Source organism: Podarcis filfolensis (assembly GCF_964270895.1).
Source record: "Podarcis filfolensis genome assembly, chromosome: 6".
Taxonomy (NCBI): domain Eukaryota; kingdom Metazoa; phylum Chordata; class Lepidosauria; order Squamata; family Lacertidae; genus Podarcis; species Podarcis filfolensis.
Genome location: NC_139609.1, coordinates 82,729,621 through 82,753,757, shown reverse-complemented (window position 1 = coordinate 82,753,757; position 24,137 = coordinate 82,729,621). Strand labels below are relative to the sequence as shown.

General features: G+C 43.1%; 1 protein-coding gene across 6 annotated transcripts in view; it reads right to left on the bottom strand.

The window, feature by feature from the left end:
* TSHZ2 (teashirt zinc finger homeobox 2) overlaps nt 1-24,137 on the bottom strand; it is a 566,094-nt gene that overhangs the window by 98,936 nt on the left and 443,021 nt on the right. For 3 of the 6 annotated variants that reach the window (XM_083618451.1, XM_083618454.1, XM_083618455.1), the window contains one exon: nt 6,839-12,021. In XM_083618451.1, the coding sequence (XP_083474577.1) occupies nt 8,942-12,021 (3,080 nt within the window). In that variant the 3' untranslated portion in view covers nt 6,839-8,941. Of the gene's footprint in view, nt 1-6,838; nt 12,022-24,137 lie in introns of those variants that run through there. The other 3 variants (XM_083618452.1, XM_083618456.1, XM_083618453.1) reach the window with 2 other exon arrangements.

Here is a 24,137-nt window from a genome sequence, read left to right as displayed (position 1 = left end):
TGGTTCTCCAGAAGCGGCTTAGTCATGCTGGCCACATGACCCGCAAGCTGTACACCGGCTCCCTCGGCCAGTAAAGCGAGATGAGCATCGCAACCCCAGAGTCAGCCACAACTGGACCTAATGGTCAGGGGTCCCTTTACCTTTTTAAAGGACCCCTGACAGTTAAGTCCAGTCACAAACAACTCTGGGGTTGCGGCGCTCATCTCACTTTACTGGCCGAGGGAGCTGGCATTTGTCTGCAGACAGTTTTTCCGGTTCATGTGGCCAGCATGACTATGCCGCTTTTGATGAAACCAGAGCAGTGCACAGAAACGTCGTTTACCTTCCCGCTGGAGTGGTACCTATTTATCTACTTGCACTTTGATGTGCTTTCGAACTGCTAGGTTGGCAGGAGCTGGGACCGAACAACAGGAGCTCACCCCGTTGCGGGGATTTGAACCGCCGACCTTCTGATCAGCAAGCCCTAGGCTCAGTGGTTTAGACCACAGCGCCACCTGCGTCCCGGTGAGGTAGGTTAGGGAGAGAAAAAAGTGACTGGCCCAAGGTCACCCAGTAAGCTTCGTGGTTGAGAGGCAGCTTGGAACCCTGGCATCCCAGGCCCTAGTCCAACTCTGCCTCTGAAATCTTTCCCTTGTCTGGAGAAATGCATGTTCCACAAACTGCAAAGCTATCTTTATTTGAATGTGTGCAGATGAATATCAGATTTCCAAATCCTTCCCTCCCACCCTGCAAAAACACTGTCTCCATGATACCTGATGTGTGGGAGTGTGTGCGCGCGCATAACTGCAAATTTACGTGATTTGAATAACAGGCCTTTCTGCTTTATACATAGTTTTCTCACAAGGTTGAAGCAAGAATTTTTCTATTAATGTAGAATTAGAAAAATAGATATTTAAAGCTAAGAATCTGAATGCTAAAAGGAACTCATTACACCAATCTTCTTTCCGATGTTCCAGGTTTTATGGATGCGGGGAGTAACATGACAAATTTGCAGATGGTTGAAATGAAAAGGGTGAGTTTTGGTAAGATTGTCTTAAATCCTTAAATCCAAGATAATGTTCTGTTATATTGCAAAATGCAAATACCTATGGGAAGTGCGGGGAAAAGACAAAAGGAAGAAGGATATGCAAGAGAAACACACACACATATCCCTACATCAGATATTTTTTCAATAATTAAGGGAATTTAGTAAAATCGCTATTCTACTATCTAGCAAAATATCTTTCAGCACACACAGGGAAGCACTGGATTGTGTTTTTTGGGGCAGAATTTAGGGGGAAATTGACAGTTTATATTTTGAGATTTGCAAAATCTTGCAAACATGGGTTCAATCTGGTATTTTCATTTTCTGAACCCAAAATTTATGGGTGTACTTTTAAAGTTTTTAAAGAACAGGTAATAGAAGAGCCTTTCCCAATTGTTAAAACCTTTTAAAAAGTCCTTGCAATTAACCTGCTATTTCTCAATATGTCAATATTCTAAAATGTACGTATACCGGTAAATATGTGAGGCTTGTTACAGGTATTTTGCTAGCATATTTAGCATCTACTTATTGCAAGAAATCTTAATTTTGCTATGGGACAGCAATAGTGCACACTTTCTTTTTAACAAACAAGCAAGATGTTCCGAATGACATCAGATTTTCTTCCAACTTTAAAAAAAGATCAGGATCAAACTTTGCAGGGTTTTTCTTTAAGCACAGCTCTAAAGAGTTTAGTCAAGCTTTAGAGCTTAAAATAATAATAATAAAAACATATAATCTATACAGTGTTAGTCAAAATAGCCCATCATTTCACACGATTTGTGCTTTCATGCATACCAACTAAAATTACAGTTCTATATAACCATTTGTTCATACTTTTACAGCCATTTAAATATTTCCTTCTAAAGTACTAAGGCACAGACTTCAAGAAGATATAAATACAAATAGTTACCTATTTTTTAAAAATAGCTAACTAACATCTGCCTCACTGCCTCTTTCCCCCACACTCATAAGCAGTGAAATTAGCAGGACTTGATAAAAAGCCTGATAAATTGTATTTAAAATTAAAAATCCAGTCTTTTCCTATGCAGTTTCTCCAGAAATGTTATTCTGTATCTCTTAATCCAAAATGTTGACAAATATAACCTCTGTATAAAGTCTGAATGTTTGTTTTATGCACTAACTTCTGCACAAATTTAAGAGCAGAGGTGGAAGAGAAATTTGATTTGGTTCTCTTTTTAATACGGTCCTAACAGCTTTGCATTCTCCAGAACAATACCAAGTGAACCGAGATGCTGTTATCCTTTGCAATTTGCACATCCCTGGATTTTGTGATGGCATTCTCCAACCAAAAAATGCATACAAAATGCCTATGTAAGGGGAAACATTATTGAAAACAATGTACAAAAATGTACTCTATTAAATGCTTAATAGTGAAGATATTTATATTAGGCAAAACCTGCAGGTGAATTTTCATGAAGACATATATGCTGCTGGAAATGTGACAAAATGAAGACGAGACAAGCTGCAACTGTCTATCCTTGCTTCGGAGTAATCCATTGAATTCTGTGTGACTTAATTCTGGAGTAAACAGACAGAGGGTCAGACTGCTAGGTGTAAAGTGCACTTATCAGGAATAACCATCAAACAGAAATTAATATATCTCCAACACTCCACACCCTGAACATATTACTCTATTTAGGATTGGTTGCAGTTGTGTTGCTTATCTGCTAAATTCCCGCATCAGAAGCATGTTTTGCTGGTTATTTCCCTATATTCAAGCAGATGTCTTTTTTTGTGACAGAATCCAAATTATTTGCCAATGGTCAGGGCTTTTTTTCAACCGAAACAAATTTTCGGCACCTCTCAGGTAGGTTCTATTGCCATTATAAGAGAACAAGGTGAGTTCCGGCACCTCTTTCTCTAGAAAAATAGCGCTGCCAATATTCATTACACTAATAAACATAAACACTGTAAAATAAAACAAATCAAATGAAATCTACTCTTGGGGATGGGGAGAATACAAAAATATTCCCCCCATACTTTTCCATTTTTAAAAAAATTCTTTTATTACAAAGTATGTGGGATTTCAAATTATGGACTAACAATAGGTACATACCAGTCCCTGTGAGGAAAATAACAGGCCCAGATATCCTATTGCAGCAGCAGGTCTGCCAAACTGTATGTCCGGAAATCTACTATTTAAAATGAATTCAATCAGAGTGTGTTTTCATTGCTTTTTTCATTGGCTTTTTTAATGACAGTGTTTTACAGGGTAAGTGTCCAAAGACAGCGTCATTACCTTTGTACTAAGGGAGCCTTGTGCAGCTGTGCGCTGTAATTTGGATATTCTCAATAGCACTAGAACTGTAATCGTTCCACTTAGCCAAATCCTGAAGTCAATTCGTTATTAAAAATGCTACACATTTATAGCACTGGAGCATGCCGCTCCAATGGGGGAGCAGTTAGCATTGCTTCTGTTTCTCGGTGAGTTGCCAGCTTATCGGCCCCTGCTCCTGTGGTTGTAATTGCAGGCAAGAAGATTCTCACACCCCTGCTGTGACTTCTGCAAGATCAAGCTGTTCTTAAAAGGCAGAGGAGCAGGCCGGGGCCATTTTTGGTCTGGTCAGTTGGCAACCCTGCAGGTCACTGCCTACACAGCATGCATCACTGGCTGTGATTCTCGTGCCAACAGCTGTGAACAGACTTATCAAGGTCAGCTTGGGGAGCTGTGTTATCCTTGCTCTAAAATAGTGATACAGTCCACCATGGCAAGAAGCACTTTTTTGTATTTTTATTAAAGATTTTCTTGATTTACAGAAGTATGCGTAATGTCTCTCTCTTGTATTTTTTCCATGTAACATTTTTACAAATCAGTTTCATTTGTTGAGACATTAGAAAGAAAAGGAGGGAAGAGGTGGAGCGGGGAAAGGTGAGTGGCGGTGGGGTCGGGTGGCGATGTTTCTATTTTGCTTAATGTATGTAGGGTTTGGTGTCAGTGTTGCTTGTGCAGGTTCTCTGCTGTTCACTTGTGTTCCTTTGGTGGTGAGAGAGGTTGGGGTTGGCCTAGGGTGTGGTTGTTTGTTTGTGATTGGCTGTGGTGGTCTTTGTTTTCGTGTGTGTGGGGTGGGTGGGTGTTTTGGATCAGGTTAGCCATATTGATTTGTATGCTGTTGGTGGATTATTGTCATTGTCTTGTTGGGCTGTGATGTAATAAAGGGGAGCCATACTGGGGTGAAAGCGTCTTCTTCTGTTTGTCCCCATGTCAGTTTCAGTTTATTGGTTATTTTTTCTAGTAAAGCTGTTTCCCATACTATTTGGTACCATTGGTCCATGCTTACTCCTGACAGGTCTCGCCAGTGAAGAAGCACTTCTTTAATGCTTTATTCTTTGCACCTCGTTTCCACGCGGCTGTCTAAGTACTATCACTCAGGAGCCTATTGCTCTTTCACTGTTGTAGGCTTGGGCTTATATCCAGTGCCAGATTTACGTACAGTGGTACCTCGTGTTGTGTAACCTTCAGGTTTCGGAATCTTCGGGTTACGGCCATGGCAAATCCTGAAGTGTATACTTCTGGGTTTTGACGCTTGCGCATGCACAGAAGTCTTCTATCGCACCACACATGCAGAAATGACACCTCTAGTTATGGATTTTTCAGTGTGCATGTGGCACCCCAAAACAAATTAAATCTATAACCAGAGGTACCACTGTATAAGCTAAACAAGCTATAGCTTAGGACCCCACTCTCTTGGCCCCCCCCCAAAAAAAATTAAAGGAAAAACAACAACTGGATGTGCATTTCCAAAATATAAGATAAAAAACAAATAAAATAAAACCTACATACAGCAGCAGTGTTTTGTGTTGTGTAGGGTCCTATGATGTAAGCAATGGGCCCCGCCTGCTCCCCTGCTCCCTAAAATATCACTAGTTTGCTCATTTCTATATAAAGGGTGCCTACATTCTGCATGTGCAAATCGTTTTAGATACCTCTTAGGTTCACAAATTACCATATGGCATATATTCAGCACAAAAAAACAGCAACAATTTGTTGTTGACAAAGGACAGCTGAACACATAAAGGGCCCCATTATCTTCAGTAGCTTAGGGCCTCATCAAACCTAAATCCATCCCTGCTTGTATCAGAACTCCAACACAGATCAGCGAAGCACATCATTTCTCTCTTTGGGGCAAATGGTTCTCTCACCAAGGATGTTTCCAGACAGGTAAATACTGTGGGATTGGCGCTCCTCGTGCAAACAAGCTTTTTTTTTTGTAGCATCCATATGATGACATCAGCATCAAAATACTGCCCCATATCCCCCCTGCCTGCCCCGCTCAGTTTACTCCAGATTTACTCTTTCTGGATGAAATCTGGTTTGAAAGAAGACTGCCTATTGCCAGCCAACTGTTTGCAGTATCTCAATGACCAATTTGCAAATTAAAAACCTCAACAATATCCCCCCATATTTATTCCAGTGTAAGAAGGAGCCTACTTCGTGTGCATATCTGCCTTTGCAGGTATGAATTGGATTGCTCACTGAAATGAAGAGAGAGCCCCTGAACTGGAGAAGCTCCTTCTTCTCATCAGAACATGCCTGAATCTTGGGGTTGGGATGATTGCACCATAAAGTCCATTCAAAAGCTGTAATACATACAGATGTTGTGCTGGCTTTTACACCGTTGACGTGTTACCTCTGTAAGGTAAGTTTCACAACTAATTGCATATGTAGCAGGGCAAAAACTCATTCAAAATATCCAAATATCTATATATGTCTTTGTTGTCAGACAACAGAAATTCTTTGTAGAGCACTCACCCAATCCTGCTGAATGCAAGTCCTTCAGAGTTTAGGCTGCAATCCTAATATTCCTAGGATTGTGCTGTTAGAGGTACCCCTGACCGTTAGGTGCAATCACAGACAACTCTGGGGTTGCACGCTCATCTTGCTCTATGGGCCGAGGGAACTGGCGTTTGTCCGCAGACAGCTTCTGGGTCATGTGGCCAGGATGACTGAGCCACTTCTGGCGAACCAACAGTGCACGGAAACGCCGTTTACCTTCCCGCCGAAGTGGTACCTATTTATCTACTTGCACTTTGACGTGCTTTCGAACTGCCAGGTGGGCAGGAGCTGGGACCAAACAACAGGAGCTCACCCTGTTGCAGGGATTTGAACTGCTGACTTTCTGATCAGCAAGCCCTAGGCTCTGTGGTTAGACCACAGCGCCACCTGCGTCCCTTTCAGCACACCTACTAGGAAGTAAATTCCCTTCATCTCAATGAAATGTTCCTCTGCCGCAACAGTTTATTTGGGCTATCAGATGCTCGTTACTAATTTAAAAATGTAAGATGTCAGGTTTTGGAGTTAAGCAGGCTTTATTTATTATGCATCAGACTAATAGTATATTCATAAATGCTAGATGTAAGTGTATTCTTGAATTATTTGCCCCCTGTTTCAGGATTGAAAATGAGCAGCTCGCTACAAATGGGTCTGTGTGTTTTCTCTCTCCTTCTTAAAAAGAAAAGACAACCTTGTGCTAAAAACAGTTCTGGAAACAACGGGAGCTGTGTGGCGCTTCAATTCATGCCTGGTGTGGGGTTCTAACGGCAGCTCCATGAAAGGAAGAGGGATTGCATTGCAAGCATATGAGACCACACCAGAATAAGCAGGGCATGTTCAATTCAAGTCAATATGGGGCTCTATTCATTTCTCCAATATAATGTGCACTGTATTGAGCAGTGTGTATATAATGCTATGAGCTAAGCAACATGTATCTGATTACAAAGGAAAGGACTGCGTAAATATTCAAAAGGGCAGTTAAGACTAGCCAGAATAATTAAAGAGTGAGACTTCTCCATACGTTTATATGTGACAAAGGAATTTATTGTTACACAAATGAATCTATGATGCCATATGTTTATCTAGAATAATGACTACATAACCAATGTTATCTTCCCGCCTCCCCTTTTTTTCTTTTGGAATACAGGCTTTCAGTGTATTGTATAGACTTTGGTCTACTCAACCGTTGAGTGTTACCTTCTGGGTGCAGAGAATTCACGTTTTGAACAGGAAGAGGAACATAGAAGACAAATAGCCAGTGCATATAGGGTTGGCAGAGGGTGCCAGCAACTGCACCTTGGAGTCTAGGCGACCCTTACTTGCATCTAGGGTGATCAGATGCAAAAAAAGGACAAGGTTCCTGCACCTTTAATAGTAGAGAAGAAGGAGGAACTTCAGCAGGTGTATAAGTTGCATGACAAATTAAACCCGTTGCCATTCTCTCCCTTACACAACCATTAAAAAAGCAGAGTCCTGTCCCCTTTTGCATCTTCCCGGGGTTCTCGGGCTCTTAATCAGCACACAGATTAGGCATGCAGGAGCTATTATAGCAAGGTAAGCTTGGACATTGACACCTAAGTAAAGCTCCTTGGGATGCTCCATAGAAGAGGGGAGAGGGGAAGTGAGACATGCATCTCCTCTTCCTGTGCTTCCAGGTGCTGGACAGAGAAAGGGGATGGAATGCATTTCTCCCTTTAGAACAGAGGGGGCCCTCTAGATGTTGCTGGACTACAACGCTATCATCACTGTGGGAGGATGAGAGCTGGAGTCCAGCAATCCTGGAGGGCTGCAGGTTCCCCACCCTCGCTTCAGGAAGACCCCAGAAGTGTAGGGAGGTGAAATGCAAGTGTCTCGTTTTTACCATTTTTAATTTTTAACTTCAGACATAAAAAAGCAGTATAAAACTTTATAAATAGGATAAGGAACTCCTGCTTCCCATCTCTCATGCCTCTTTGGACTATCTGGTGTGGATTTCTAGCCTACCTTGTTTTTCTGCCTGCTTAGCACCTGCTTGTTGTGGTGCGGGGACCCTCTGGAACAGTTTCCTCTTCCTCATTGAGCTCTTTCCCCTCAAAAGGCTGCTTGGATGTAGGTATATATTTTTTGTATCTTTACAACCTTTGGGAGCTCATTTGCAGAGAGTCCCTTTACAAGAGAGTATGATCCCTTGGCGTCCTGGTAAGCCATGGGACCACATGAAGCTGCCTTGTGATGAACTGGACCATTGTTCCATCTAACTCCAGTACTCATGGAGACTAACAGTGATTGAACATGGTATGCACCCAGCGACTGTGCTTTGGACATCCCACCTTACATTGCATCAGAACAAATAAGGAGGCTGTTGGAGGTCTTACAGGACAAAAGGTTATAGACTGGGATTGCTAGCCTGTTATCCCCCACATGTTGTTGCACTCCAGCTCCCATCAGTCTCAGCCGGCATGGTCAATGGTTGGGGTGATGGGAGTTGTAGTTGAGCAATATCGGGGGGGGTATCACAGATTAGCCTCCTCTGATTTAGACAGACCTGATGCACAATCAAATGGGCAGCATAAGGAGAAGCAGTGAAAGAGGTCCTTGAAACCATAAGGAAATCATCATCAAATGTGGCAATCCATGTCTGAAACGACACTGAAAACACATGACAACACCATCCGAGTTGCTGTGACTCCCACTCCTCTGTGCAGATTATGGGACAAAAGGGTGACACAGATGCTTAAAATATTACAAGCAAATACAATTTCAATAGAAGCCATTAGAGTGAAGTGTTCGTCATGCTTTGCTTTTCAAATGCAAGATTAATGGACTGGATAGCTAAGTGGGAACATAGTGTCAACAGCAAACGAGGTTGCCAATTTTTTTCTTGGCAGCGGTTCCTGTGCCTTTAACAGCAGCATGGCAGAGCAAAATGCAAAAAAAGCAAAGTTTTTCCCATCATGGAAGCAGTTGCACCTCTTAAATTTGTCCCATCGTGCAGCAGTTACAGGCAGAGGAGCCACTGTCCGGAAAGAAATGGGCATCCTGGAAAACACAATTGTTTAAAGAAAGCAGAAGTGCTTTGAGAGCCTTCCTTTGATAAACATAATATTTAAACTCATTTTGCAGTTAAGGCATGCATACCTTAGGAGTTATTCTTCATCCACTTCTGCTACAAACTGTGAATGGTGTTCTGGCGACTTGCTGTGTGTTTTGCTTAGATGAAGTTTTACTGCGTGTTTGCTCACAAATGTCCGAGAGCACAACTTACATTTGAACTTAGAGTCTGTGTCCTCTTCTCCAGCTATTGTTTCAGGAGACCTTTGAACTGAAATTCTGGAGATTTCTTGTTCTACCTTGGTTTGCTGCTCCACAGCCAGCTTGTTCATGTCTTTCATTTGGAAACCTAGATGGGATTCTAAATGGTTGATGTACGTTGACGGGGTTCTAAACTGAGATGCACAGTCACTGCAATAAAAGATGGGGTGCCCTTTATCCATGTTTTTCAGAAACTTTGTCCCTCCAGTTTTTCTGAGTTGGTACTTGACATTTGCCAACCAATGGCTGATCGTAGTCATGGACAGTCCAGTAAATTTGGAAATCTGCATGCGTTCTTGAGGACCCAAGTCTGACAATAAATATTTACCTTCGGAAGTTTGGAAAAGGCTGGAAGCAAACTGAGCTTGCAAAATGAGGAGATGTTGAGGATTCCAGTTGGACTGCCTTCCCTTTCTTTTGTGCAACGTGGAGACTTCTGTTGAGACATCTTCAAAACGCCGGACATCCATTTCCAGTTTCATCGATGGTATTCTGGACGAGGCAGCAGGTTTTGGCGTCGTAGCTTTGGGGAGAACTTTGACCATGTCTGCAATGTCAGACAGGGCGTGTTTCTGAGGTGGGGAAGTGCAAGATTGTGCTTGAACAGACTCTCCCTTCTTGCTTTTAGATTTGGTCAGGTCTATTGGCTGATCGCTGTTTTCGAACACATAATGCCTGGATGTAACAGTTGCAGGTTTCGTTGGCGCTGGGGTGGGAGACAGAACTGGCTTCTCCATCATGTTTAAATTAGGTTTGTGGAACATAGAGACTGCACTTGAACTGGGGCTGGTGTTGGACTGAGGTCTTAAAGGCTCGTTGGCTTTGCCCAGGTGGTTATTCAGCACAGATTGCAGAGCGCTCAGAGGGTTTAGACAAGGCAGCTCAGAGGAGTGGTTAGAAGTAGTGCACCCATTGGTAAGAGCTGATGGTGCTGATTCCTTTGAATTTGTTTTGTCTTTCTCCTCCTCATCTTTTGCCTTGTCCTCTTCTTTCAAAGGACTGGGCTCTGGCTTTTTAGGCTCTACACACACCTCAACTTGAGGGGGAGAGTGACCTTCATTTTGACAGGCAGGGGCTGCATCCACAACTTTGTTGCCCTCTTTAACATGGTCCTTTTGTGCTTCCTTTTTGGTGTCTCCTTCCTTCTTCACTTGAGTGCATTGGGCCATGTTAGCTGAGATAGGAACCAGAGGCATTACTTTCCATTTTGGAGCAATAGGCCTCAGCTTATTCGTGACCGTTGGCCTAACTTGCAACACCTGGGACCCCACTGGCAAGGAAGGCTTTGCTCCTTCTGAAAGTTGATAAGCTGCATGGATACTAGGATACGCACTCCAGCTGGGTGCTCCGTTTTGAGCTTTATTGATGGCAGTGGTGACCGTGTTTTCCAAAGACTTCAGAATGTCTCCACCACCTTTGGAAGCATCTTCCAGGTCTTCCTCCCGAAGATACTGGTATTTTATTGTAGGGTCCAGTGGTTTCTGAAGAGTGTCTTCGTAGTCTTCGTTCTTCACCGCTTTCTCGTCTTTGCTCACTTCCTCCGTTTTGTTTTGCTTCCTTTCTTTCTTCAGCTCCAAAGCAGGAGCTGCAGAATCCGTCGACGCGTTACTGGAGGGCTTCACGTGCAGACCATCGCCGCCAGCCGGCGCTTCGGAAAGCGACTGCATCTTCTCCACAGCCAGCGGATCCAAAACAAGCTGCTTTCCTTTCTTGGAGGCCGAGCTTGTGACTTTCAAGAAGTGGCCCGTCACCATCATGTGCGTGGTGAGCTGCTGCAACGTGTCGTGCGAGCTCCCGCATTCCATGCACTTGAGGATCTGTGATTTGCACGCCTCGAACTGCCACGTGTAGCTGGCTCCATTTTGGTAGCCATAGCGGTTGTTAGAGGACAGCTGCAGGTTTGCATTCTTCTGGGAAGAAAAGGTCTCTGCAAACGACCCCGTGGTTGAGTCTGGAGAACAAGGCCTGTTGACGTCAAACACACGTTTTTTAGCTGGAGTTACCATTTTCGAAGAAATGGTAGGCACCGGCTCCTTCAAAGGCACTTTTTGGTAGTGTTTTGTTTTTATCATGTGGACGCTTAGATCTTGAAGGGAATCGAAGGAGTCGCCGCAGAACATGCACTTCAGGACTTTCTGGGCATCTTCCTTATCCATGTCCTGAAAGGCCCTTTTGCGGGGCTTGGAGTAGCTGGCCGGCCTGTGCTTGTCTTTTTTATGGTTGTCATCTTGATAATGACCACTTTCGTTCATGTGGACAGTCAGCTCCACCAGGGTGTCGTAGGCAGCACTGCACTGCCTGCACCGAAACCTACTGGCGCCGGTGAATACAGTCCCGCACATTTTGCTGCTTTGCCTGTAGAGCTGGACTGAGCTGAAAAGGTTTGGTTTGGAGACAGGCCGCGCTGGTAAGCTCTGCTGCAGGCTCTTGGTCAGTGCGTCTTGGTGCCAATCAAAGTCACTTTTGCTTGCCCCGTTCCTGTTGTCGCAGCCCCTCTTATCCGAGTTGGACAGCTTGAGTCCGAGTCCTAGACCTGTCCAGTAAGAATCTGAAAGGATGTTGGCATATACCGCTGTCATTTTATCCATGCAGCTATGTGCTTCGCTGGGAAGTTTGGGGTGGACATTGGCTTTGGGGTCTTGCGGCTCTCTAGAACAAAGGCTTTTAATATCCGCCACTTGGTCACTTGCATCACTTAACAGGGATTCGTTTTCAACATCCTGATTAGAGATATGACTTACTGGAGAGTTCTGGTAGCTAAAGCCACCTTTTGGGTCAGGGCCTGCATCATGTTCTTCATCTGTGCCAGGGTCATTGCTGCCCTGAAGACGAGCTGTCGAGTTGCTCTCGTCGTCATCCTCTTCCTCCTCTTTTACGTCTTCCTCCTCTTTCAAATCATCATCTTGGACGTAACCTGAAAAGGAACGTCGATACATGAAACAACAGCATAAGCAAGAACACTGCACAAAATCAGAACATGGGAAGTCACCCAAAAATGTTTAATTTGGAATGGAATAATTGCCTCTTTTAATTGTATTATGATTTGGTATTGTATTAATGTGGCTCATACTGGATTATTATTAATGAAAAATTAATATAAATTATTATTAAAAAGAACACTGCACATTCATTTCTCTAGTTCTGGCATTTGCTTTTCTCTACTGGATTTGGGTTTAACCTTCTGCTTTATGGACTGTTAGCGCAAGGAGTGAAAAAGCTGGCAAAGCTTGTTGGTTTTTATTGGCAGATGATCATAATTCTTTGTAACTTCTAGAGATTTTGAGTTAATAATTTTCCTGTTGCAACAGTATAGCTCTAACCACCCCTTAATGGAACAGTTAGAAAATTAATATGTGAGATCATTTTAAGACCCATTAAAATGATGCCCTCAAATGGATATCAACCCGCTCCAGAAAATGACAACTGGCCCAAGGAAAAGAGGTAATGTCTCTGATTTTCTTGTTTCTATGGGTTATGCAAAGGTAAAACAATGTTATGCCATTTGATGATCTTAATAAAACATTTCAGGCTGCTCAGAAAAAAATGAAACTAATGTAATTCTGGCTCCTTACTCAGGAGGAAGTCTACCTATATTTGTGCTACTAAATGTACATAACATAGAGACATGTGTGACATGCATAATCTATTAATCCTTATTAAAATATGTTGAAAGCATTCCCAAATGGGTAAACTAGAATAATATTTTCTATGCCAGTGTACAGATTTTCTTATTCTTTCTTTTTTAAAACCTTGTACCACCAATAATCTATTTTAATATCACAGCCCATAATCCAAATAAAGGGATTCTGACATTTTTATGCAGACAGCGTAAAGTTTCTGATCAATTCATAGAGATAAAAATTTACAACTCCACACCTCCTGCTGAATGGAGAATAATTTTGGTTACGCAAATGGCCTTGGGTACATCCAGTTGACATGGCATTTGAATAAATGACAGTGCTTGTATTATATCAAGATGGGGAACCTTTGGAGACACATAGCGAATTTGGACAGCTCAGCCATCTATTAGACATGGACATATACTGCTCTACGTTATATGATGTTAGAACTAGACTAGGTTAGTTGTCTTTAGTTCCCATTTATTTCAATGGGAGCTAAGTTAAGTCATGGCTAAGTCAAATTTAAACACAAATCTATCTACTCTTACTAGCTCAAAATGTTCCAAGGCCATTCCTTTTCTCAATTTGGATTGAAGCTGCTTTAGGGAAAAGCACATCAAAATGCAGTATTTCATAGGACATAACAGGATAGATATGGATTGTAACAAATATTTGTGTGTACACTACCTCCCAAACCAACAATGAGAGCACACTGGATGCTGTGTACACAATAGGAGTGTGTACACAGCCTATCTCGCATTGGTGTTCTAAGGCGGGGGAGGGCAGATATCAGGCTTGTGGGATCTACTTTTTTGTATTTAGAACTTAGAACTGGAGCCAGGTGTGAAAGACATACAGTAAGAGCTAAAGAACATAATAGCTCTGAGCAGCTGCTGCATGAACACATAGATTAGTTCTGAGCACCAGAACTATACTAGGCTCACAGTCCTTTGACCCAAAAATCTGTTCCTGATGACCCCAAGCTTTCTTCAACCGTCTAATTTTGGGGGAGATCATTGTGTTGTTGCCATTGTTAAGACAGTTTTCAGATCTACTGAAAATCACCCTGAGATCTATCGCTAGATCCTGTTCCAGCTTCTTCCCACCCCTGTTTAGAACAGTCTTAGTTTTAGGCAGAATTTCTTCCCCACCTTTTTTACAGCAGACCCAACTTAAATGATACTTTACTTCAGGGGTAACTATTCCAGCTGTTGTGGGTGACAACGGCCATGAGCCACAATTACCATGTTCAGTGGTAAAAGGACTGGTGGAAGTTGCCGTATACGATCTATGGAGGGCACCGTCTTGACTACTCTTGCCTTAATGAGGCTGAAGCTGTGGCTAGGTAAAGGTAAAGGGACCCCTGATCATTAGGTCCAGTCGAGACCGACTCTGGGGTTGTGCTGCTTATCTCGCTTTATTGGCCAAGGGAGCCGGTGTACAGCTTCCGGGTCATGTGGCCAGCATGACTAAGCCATTTCTGGCGAACCAGAGCAGCGCACAGAAATGCCGTTTACCTTCCCGCCAGAGCGGTACCTATTTATCTACTTGCACTTTGACATGCTTTCGAACTGCTAGGTTGGCAGGAGCAGGGACCGAACAACGGGAGCTCACCCCGTCGCGGGGTTTTGAACCGCCAACCTTCTGATCGGCAAGTCCTAGGCTCTGTGGTTTAACCCACAGCGCCACCCGCGTCCCTGAAGCTGTGGCTACGGCTACTACCATGCTAAAGTTGCTTATGGAAATCACACTCCATGTGGTTCTTGAAGGTAGCAAGTTTCAGAACTGCACCCATAGCAAACCCCCCTAACCTGTCAGCCATCAGGGGCGTGTGGTTCAGAACCAGGCAAGATGGCGGCATCACATTGGCAGGAGTTTGAATTCTTCCAGTGGCCCTGTCTTCTGGATTTTGGAATTGCACCCTGAAATCTATCTTTGAGGCCATACTGATTTTACTTTGATGGGGGAAATAAAAGCCATTTCTTCCTCCAATTTGCTGTTCTCTTCCCGTCATGGTATTGCATATCCTCTTAGATGGTCCGACTGATAGAAGTAAGTTACAACCCCTCCCCCACGACACAGACAACATTTTCTACTTAATTAGGCTTTGACATGTTTACTATAACCTTTACAGAAGAAGAACTCATGCTGAGAGGTCCTTCCCTCTTTTGAGACTGCTTGTTTGTTGGCATCGAAATTGGGAAAGCAGCGGATTGGAAAGCACCATCAAAGTTCAACCATCAGATGGTGAAGCCCATTTGAATAATGCTTAAAAATGCCAATAACCTTTAACCAGCAACAGCAACAAAAAAAGGAAGGAAAAAGAAAGAAAGAGAAAAGGCAAAAAGAGAAGTGTGCCATTTAATAACATGTATTTAAAAGCACTCACGTTTTCCTAAACCAATCATTTGTTTTGGGCATTTTCTTTAAGACAGCCAAAGCCCTTTAAAATGCAGATACTCAGGGTGCCTTAATGAATGCGCGTCGCATCCTCCCTGCGATTTCCATAAGAAGGTTTCACCATATGTAAATCTTCATATAAATTGAAACGCAGGAGATTAATTCATCAAAACGCTTGATTAGCAGGAGAGATTCTGGTAGAGCAACATACATATTTTTTATTTTTTTATTATTATTATTTTTAAAAATCTACATATGTCAGCCACATGGTGGCAACCCTAAGTAACAAATTAAGGCCATTATGCGCAATCAGTTTATTGCCCCAAAATGTCTTGATCAGGCAAGGGCAATCTGGGTGTAGAAATAAGATTCCAGATGTGTTTCATTCCTCTAGATGGGCTAAAAGGCACTGTGCCCAGTGGGGCAGATGCAAGATGCAAATTACAAACCACCAGTAAACTGACAAACCCCTAACGAAATAGGGGCAGCATGGGCGGAGAGACAGCAAGATACTCTTTACAAAAAATAAAAAAAACCTAAGAGTTCTAGGCTGGATTAAAGGTTTGGAGAAATCTAAGCAGCATGGACACCAAAAGTTCTCAAATGATGGTGGGACACTAGCAAGGAAGGAGATAGTCTACCCTCCGGTGGCAGGGAGTTTCAGACATCAAGCACCAGTACAGAAAAGTCCTTCTTATGCATTAGTCCCAGCTGTGGCTCTGAAGGTGATGGCATGCACAGGAAGGTTTCATCTTAGAGTGCTGCCAGACCCATGCATTCATTTAGGTAATTTGGCCTCCTGCCATTTAGGACTTTGAAGGTAATGGCCAGCTGTTTGAATTTCGTTCAGACCAGCAACCCTAACGTAGCTAATATCACAAGGGATCATTTGACACCAAGGTTTTAACAGCAACATTCCACGTTCATTGAAATTTATGAACAGTCTTCAAGGGCAGCCTGGTGTGGAATGTGCTACAGTAATCCAGTTTAGCTGCAACGAATGCATGCGTGGCCATGGCCAGGTCTCATGTGCTTGGATTGCATCTGGGCTGGGCTACTGTGATGGTGCTACTCTTCCTGGTGCTACAGAACCTCCCTTCCTGGAGCCATGTAATGTGTTCAGTGTCCCACAGTTCATGCTGTTCTTTCACCCTCGGGTCTTTGTACCACATCTGCGCCACTGGTCCTGACTAAACAGCTCATAGGATCAAGCAGTTAATCAGTTTAAACCATAGTACTTCGGCTGAATTAGTTTACAGTTTGAGCATATAACGTTTCATTTCTGCATTTTAATGAGCAGGGCCTAATTTTTCTTCTTTGTTTTTGAAACATACACTTTTTCTGTTAGGTTAAAAAGAAAAAGAAAACACTGGCAACTGCTATTTTCAGTCATATAGACTCTCTTTTTCCACATATAGCAAGATTTCTTAAAATATATGCATACATGGCTCTTTCCAAGTCTGGAAAATTTCGTTTTGGCCAAGAAATGGGACAGTGAATCATTGTCCTCCAAAATAACGCCGCAAATCCATACAAAGCCCATATGCCATCTGCATTTTTTCATTCATATATCCCAATTCCTCTTAAAATAACATTGCAACGAAAGCAATCTCACAGCGCTTGGAGGTGATCTTGTTTCCTTTGCTTCTGGAAGGAATATCTTTTTGTTGTTGTTTTTTTCTCTCCCTCTTTTTGGCATGAGACTGTTTTCTTTCTTTAAAATATTTCATGCAGATAATGGATAATGACCACTTCTCTTGAAAACGTCTAACTACATTAGCTATCCAAACGCAAATCCCAACCTGGTTCATTGTTGTAGTTCATGGTTGCAGATCCATCATGTTCGTTTGCTTTTTTGGAAGAGGAGGAGTAAAGATAAACTACCTCTGGTGGAAAGCCCAATTTTAACTCTTCCGTGGCTGCAGTCCTGTTCACATTAACCTGGGAGTAAGAAACCATTGAGCAGCAAAACTTCCCCACTTCTATTCCAATTTGGTGTGTGTAAAATGGGATTTGGGGTAGGGTAGGGGCATTGCAGAGGTGTTTAAATTTTACCATGTACAGAGGGAAGTTTTCCCCACCCTGTCTCATTACACTGGGCACTACGGTCATTCAATGATGCTCAATGTTGGGAAATTAAGGACACATCAATGAAAGTACTTTTTCATGCAGTTCAGTAGCAGTCATGGAGCAGAGGTTCTTTTTAGGGGGGCAGGAGCGGGCATTGCTTACATGGCTTCCCAAGTTCACTGCTGGTAACAGAGTGGGGGACAGGCGAGGTGGCAGGGCAGCATGAGCCCCTGCCCCACAACCTCAGCCCCCTTGCCCCTCCTGCTCCCAGTTCCCAGTAATCTCTGCTTTAGGAAGCCAGATAAGCAATGGCGCCTTACTGTGCTGGCTGCTACCAGCACTGTTAGAGTGTGGAACTCACTCCCACAATATGTGATGATGGCCACCAGTTCAGACAGCCATAAAGAGGGATCAGGCCAATTTAGGGAGGATAAGACGATCCAAGCAGAAATATCACCTTGCCAACAAAGGTCCGTATAATTAAAGCCATGGTTTTCCCAGTAGTGATGTATGGAAGTGAGAGCTGGACCATAAAGAAGGCTGATCGCCAAAAAATGGATGCTTTTGAATTATGGTGCTGGAGGAGACTCTTGAGAGTCCCATGGACTGCAAGAAGATCAAAGCTATCCATTCTGAAGGAAATCAGCCCTGAGTGCTCACTGGAAGGACAGATCCTGAAGCTGAGACTCCAATACTTTGGCCACCTCATGAGAAGAGAAGACTCCCTGGAAAAGACCCTGGTGTTGGGAAAGATGGAGGGCACAAGGAGAAGGGGACAACAGAGGACAAGATGGTTGGACAGTGTTCTTGAAGCTACCAGCATGAGTTTGACCAAACTGCGGGAGGCAGTGAAAGACAGGAGGGCCTGGCGTGCTCTGGTCCATGGGGTCACGAAGAGTCGGACACGACTAAATGACTAAACAACAAAGATGATCCATGGTCCCTAGTTTAGGCTATATACTACCTCCCTGAGTACCAGTTACTAGGAAGAACAGCAAGAGAGGGCCATTGTGCTCATGCCCCAATTGTAGACTTTCCCAGGAGGCTCTGTTTGGGCACGATGGGAAACAATATACCGGACTAGAGAGGCCCCTAGTCTGATCTAGCAGGACTCTTCATGTGTTCTCATGAACACGGCATTGGCGCTCATCAGGCTGTGCTGCAACCAGTTAGAAATTGTTTTGTGGCATGTAAACTGCTTCATGAATATCTGTCTTGAAAAAATGGTCTAGAAATGTTGCCAATGAATAACAAAAAAATAAGGTGTGAAATTCACCCTTAGGAAGCTCTAAATGGTCGGGAGCCAGACTATTTCAGCAGTCACCTCCTTCCATATAACCCGACTTGGAAAATAACATCATTTTTCTTGTATGGTGTAGTGATTAGAGTGTCAGACTAAGGCCACATTCACACCATGCATGCCACATTAAGCAGTCATGGCTTTCCCCAAAGAATTCTGGAAGTGGTTTAACAACCAATCCCTCTTTCATGAGAGAACTCTGGAGATTGTAGCTCTTTTAGGCATCTCCTAACAGCTCTCGGCCCCCTTAGCAAACTACAGCTCCCAGAATTCTTTTGGGGAAGCCATGACTGTTTCAAGAGGTATCATAGTCCCTTAAACGTATGGTGTGAAAGTGGCCCTGAACTCAGGGAAACCAAAACCGTATTGAGCCATGAAGCTCATTGGGTGTCCTTGCGCCAAGTCACTGTCTAGCAGCCTAATCTACCTCACAGGGTTGTTGTAAGAATAAAGTTGCAGTACACTTACGAGATGAATAGTGGCTGAAGGAAATAAAACGCATCGGAGCCATTCTATCTGCCCTTTCGACAATGGAGGTGTAGAAGATAGGTACAATTGTTCTGGCTGTGGTTGTCAAAATGTGGAACGACTTCATTGCGAAGGCATTTCTGGCTCCTTTTATTGCCTGCGTTTAGGTTGGCTTTGAAAACAGATTTCTTACAGCGGATGTTTTAAAGATTTGGCTCTCACGCTGCAATCCCAGACGTGTCTATTTTAAGTCCCATTATGTTCAATAAGGCTTACCCCCAGGTAAGTGGTTATATAGAACTGTGCTGTGTGTCTATTTTATAGATGACTGCTACTTTCTGTCATTTTTTGGTTGGTGAGGCAAGACAGACACACTTGTTAACAGTTGCTAAAGTCAAGATACTTATCAGAGCTCCTGTGGCCCATTAAGTACGCCTGCCATTTGCATTATAAAGCTGGGGAAAGCTGGGCTCACCCTGTGAAGTTGGGGAAAGGAGGACTGCAATCTCATTTCGATTAATTAAAAAGCTTTTTAACACACTGATTAATCAGACAGCATGTTTTAGGATTGTTGTTGTTTTTAAAAAAGAATGCTAAGTATTTTTAAATATAGGTACTTATAAAAATTGCTGCCTCCAGGCACCATTTTGAAAGAAGCATCGCTTTCCCTCTGACTAATAATAATAATAATAATAATAATAATAATAATAATAATTTATTATTTATACCCTGCCCATCTGGCTGGGCTTCCCCAGCCACTCTGGGCTGCTTCCAAAAAAATATTAAAATACTATAATACATCAAATGGAAAGAATACACAGAATACACAGAATGGAAAGCCTCCTCTAAACTGGTTCCTGATAAGACTCACACATGCACCATCTGAAACAGTGGTTGAGGACCTGGGACTCTCCAGATGTTGCTCATAGTCTCTTGCCATTGGCCATGATGACTGGGATTGATGGAATCCAACAAGATCTGAAAAGACATAGGGTTCCCAGGTGGGAGATGCAAGAGTCTACCTTTCTGTACGTGGATGACAGGATATATATGATATAAATATGGTAAAGGGCCTTACAAGTATTTCTCTCTTTCTCTTCTCTTGCTTTTTATTTTTGTGTTTTTAAAAAATATTCTTTTTCTGTAGACTAGTTTGATTCTTACTGTATTTTACCATAGATGATAGATAGATGATAGATAGATAGTTCGTTCTCTAACACTGATTTTTTAAATTAAAGAACCCAGTGAATATTACTTTTCTTTCAAACTGTTTGATCATTATTGATTATTTTATCATTTTAAACACCGTACTTCAGCCTAGGATCACAGGGCGGTTTGCAGTGTAAAAACACACACAAATACTGCACACATCGTAGTAACAAATGAAAACAACAACTCTCCCCATTCACAGTTTCAGTGGCCATAGATTGCATAATTAGCCAAAGACCTCGGAGAAGAGAAACGTTTGACTAAAGATAGGTAATGAAGGCACCAGGCAAGCCTCCTTAGGGAGAGCATTCCACAAGCAGGGAGCCACCACAGAAAAGGCCCGTTCCTGTGTTGCCACCCTCCAGAGCTCTCGTGGGGGAGGCACACGAGAAAGGGTCTCAGATGATGATTGCAGGATCTGGGTCAGTTCAGATGGAGAGAGGTGGTCCTTGAAGTATTGTGGTCCTATGCCATTTAAGGCTTTATAGGTCAAAACCAGCACTTTGAATTGGGCCCAGAACCTCATTAACAGCCAGTGCAGTTGGGCCAGGATTGGTGTTACATGCTTAAACCGTCTTGCCCCAATGACTATCCTGGCCACTGAATTCTGCATCAGCTGAAGCTTCTGAACTGTCCTCAGGGGCAGCCCCATGTACAATGTGCTGCAGTAATCTAAGCTAGAGAGGTTACCAGAGCATAGACATCAGAAATTAGGCTATCCCTGTCCATATATGGCCACAGCTGGGTGACCAGCCAAAGCTGAAGGAAGACATCACTGAGCCTCAAGCAAAAGCAATGCATCCAGTTTAATGCATTAAGACTTACTTGATCAACTGATTAAGGTTATTATAACTGGGTGAAAACGGAAGCCCCTTAAACAAACCAACTCCTATCCTTTCCCATGTCCAGGTATGTTTGTACACACTCCTAAGCTATTCATTTCCAGAACTAACTCTCGCACACACTTACTGGGAAAGTAAGCTCCACTGAATTCAGTGGGACTTACTTCTGAGTAGGCATGTATGCAGCTGCATGTCTGAATTTCCAACCCTCGTTAACTTGTCCTTCCCTTTATTGTCTTCCTCCACGGTCAGTGTTTAAACTGTATGCTCTTCAGGGGCAGGGATTTTTTATTTTTTTTTTTTGCTGCTGCTGTTGTTGTTCATGAAGTGCCCAGTACACTGATGCTGCAATATCAATAAATCCTAAGAGCGGCTATTGATGTGCAAGCGCCGCAGTTATACTCTAGTCTGTTTTGAACCTGGTTGCATGAAAAGGTAAGGGTATGTAGTGACCTTGACTGCTGCCTCTGCCTTTTTCCCTTCCTGTTGTGGCAACTCACACCTTCCTGCTCCCCGGGTTGTGCCATGCAAAACATTCTTGAATCTGTTCACGCTCCACAGACAACTTATTATCCACAAGGGGGAGCCTCCAGGCAGAAGGAGAGAGAGAGAGAGAGAGCCACAACCGGGAGGCTATTCTTAATTATTATGTCCACAGAAAAACACGACAGCTGCCTGCCAGAGTCAAAGCTACAACACGGGAAAGCGGAAAGCTGGCTCATACTGAACCAGACCATTGGTCCATCTAGTTCAGTATCGTCTGCACTGATGGCTCTCCAGGACTTTGGAAAAAGGCTCCCAGACCTACCTGGGGATTGAAATGGGGACCCTTCTGCATCCAAGGCAGATGTTCTGCTACTGGGCTACAGCCCTTCCTCAAAGACTTGACCAACAATAGGGTTTGTCAATGGGAATTTTGGCAATGCTGTTCTTGAGCTGAGCCACAATTTTGTAAACCACAGATCACTCAGATCTTCGCATGAGTAATATCTACACCTGTATTTATTTGGGGCTCTTTCCGCATGCGACAGACCAGCTATCCTCTTTATTTTTTTTAAGGCAAATAAATCCAAGAGTAATTTTGGGTGGTTTTTTCTTCTTTAAGTGAAATTGCTTGCATGAGCAAGCTTCAGGAGGAGATACTTTCAGAAAAGCCAACGCCGTAACTAACCATAACTGCTCCAGTCGCAAAGCGTATTTTGTGCCCCCTCCTGTGTTGCTCTCTACTGCTATCGATATCAATTTACATTAGAACAATAGATTTAGAATGGAATAAGAATAGTTACCATCAGTGGCAGCTGATAACATTTTGACCGGGTAGGGCCGCAATTTTTAACCTTGCTGTTTTCATCACAATCTAAGGCTTGTACTTATTTTGGAAAGTGTGCCACTGCTCATGTGCAGAGTGTCACTGTCTACTCATTAAAAAACAAGAAGCAGCAATTATTTTCTGCATATCTGCAGACTGGGGAACAGTTTCCAAGTGAGAGTCCAAGTAGGATTTTCAGACGAGAATGACTCCATACCTCTTATTTAGAAATTAAGGCAAACCACATGACATACGTTTTAGTATCCATGTGTTGGTGACACCTACAAATGCACTGTCAAAAAATAAACACACACACAACAACAACTTTCAAAACGTGAGAAGCACTTGCTTCCAGTTGCATGCAGTTCTCTTACACACAGAAAAACCAGTTTAACTTTTCATTGCCCCCAAACCCCTCCCCCACTCTAAACTAAAAGAACAATGTATTCCAACCAATAAGACTTTTTCCCCTTTTCATTTGATCCAGGGCACACCACAGCACAGCAGAACATATTGGCAATGCAGAGCTCAATCCTAAAAATGTGAAGTGGTAATTTCTGCTCATGTGCAGAATATATCATACCAGAGTAAACATAATCAGCCTCTTACATCTGAGATTAAGGAGAATCTCTTCCAAGTTTTGGAAAGGACGAGGAATCTGTTAGTGTCATCCAGACAGGCACAGAGCCCAAACATTCAATTTTAGAAATTTAAAAAAAAACTCCACAAAAAGCAAGCAAGCAAGAATAGCAACTTCATTTTCCTCCTTCATTCACAATTTTCTGAACTAATGACAGGGGGCAGGGCAGGGGGGCTTCTTCAAAGCCACACACCTTTTCTGCAGTGCTTTGTGAAATGCACTCCCCAGGGAGTCTCATTACATATTTTTAGGTGCCAGGTGAAAACATTCGTCTTCAAGCCAGGCCTTTGGCTGTGAAACCATCTATGGCCTTTGAAATGTGGGTGCGTGGCTGTTGGGTGGGGGGCAGTTATGGTGTATGTGTGTGTGTGTGTGTATCATAGCTGTCAACTTACAGGTTTGAAAATAAGGGACCAGCAGCCTCAAAAATAAGGGATCAACAATTACTTTGATAAAATACATATTTTGTTGCGTGCAAATGGCTTTAGATACCTATTAGGTCCATAAATTACCATATAGCATATATTCAACACAAAAAACAGCAACAATTTGTTGTTGACAAAGGACAGCTGGACATAGAAAGGGCCCCATTACCTTCAGTAGCTTATTTAAGGGACATCATCAATAAGGGACAGCAGTGGGACATGGCGCTGGGATAAGGGACTGTCCCACCAAATAAGGGACGCTTGACAGCTATGGTGTGTATGTGTTTTGTGTTTTTTTAAACTGCCCTGTGATCTTTGAACGAGGTATGTAAATTTAATAAGTGATGAAACAACAACCATAAGCCAGACAGCCTCTTCAGCTAGGTAGTCTTAAGGTTTCACGAATATGCAGTAAATTGGGCTGGAAAGAATGGAAGCATCCTTTCTACCCAGGTGTCTAGTGGGAGGGTCACTAGTGGGAACAATCCGAATAACCTGAAATAGGGTGTTCTGAGGGTCGGAAGGGCCTGAGCTGTCCTGGGATCCTGAGCCAGTTTTGCTGTCAGTGAGCGGGGCCTCCTGTGGCCCATGCAGTAATCTCTCTGCCCCCCCACCTGACCATTCAGAAAGAGAGATTTCCTGCCCCAGCTGCTACCAAACAGAGATGTCCACCTTGACTCAGGGCCTCTCTCTGTGTGTGTTTAGGGATCATTTATTGCATGGGTAGGCAGATTAAGGCCCGGGGGC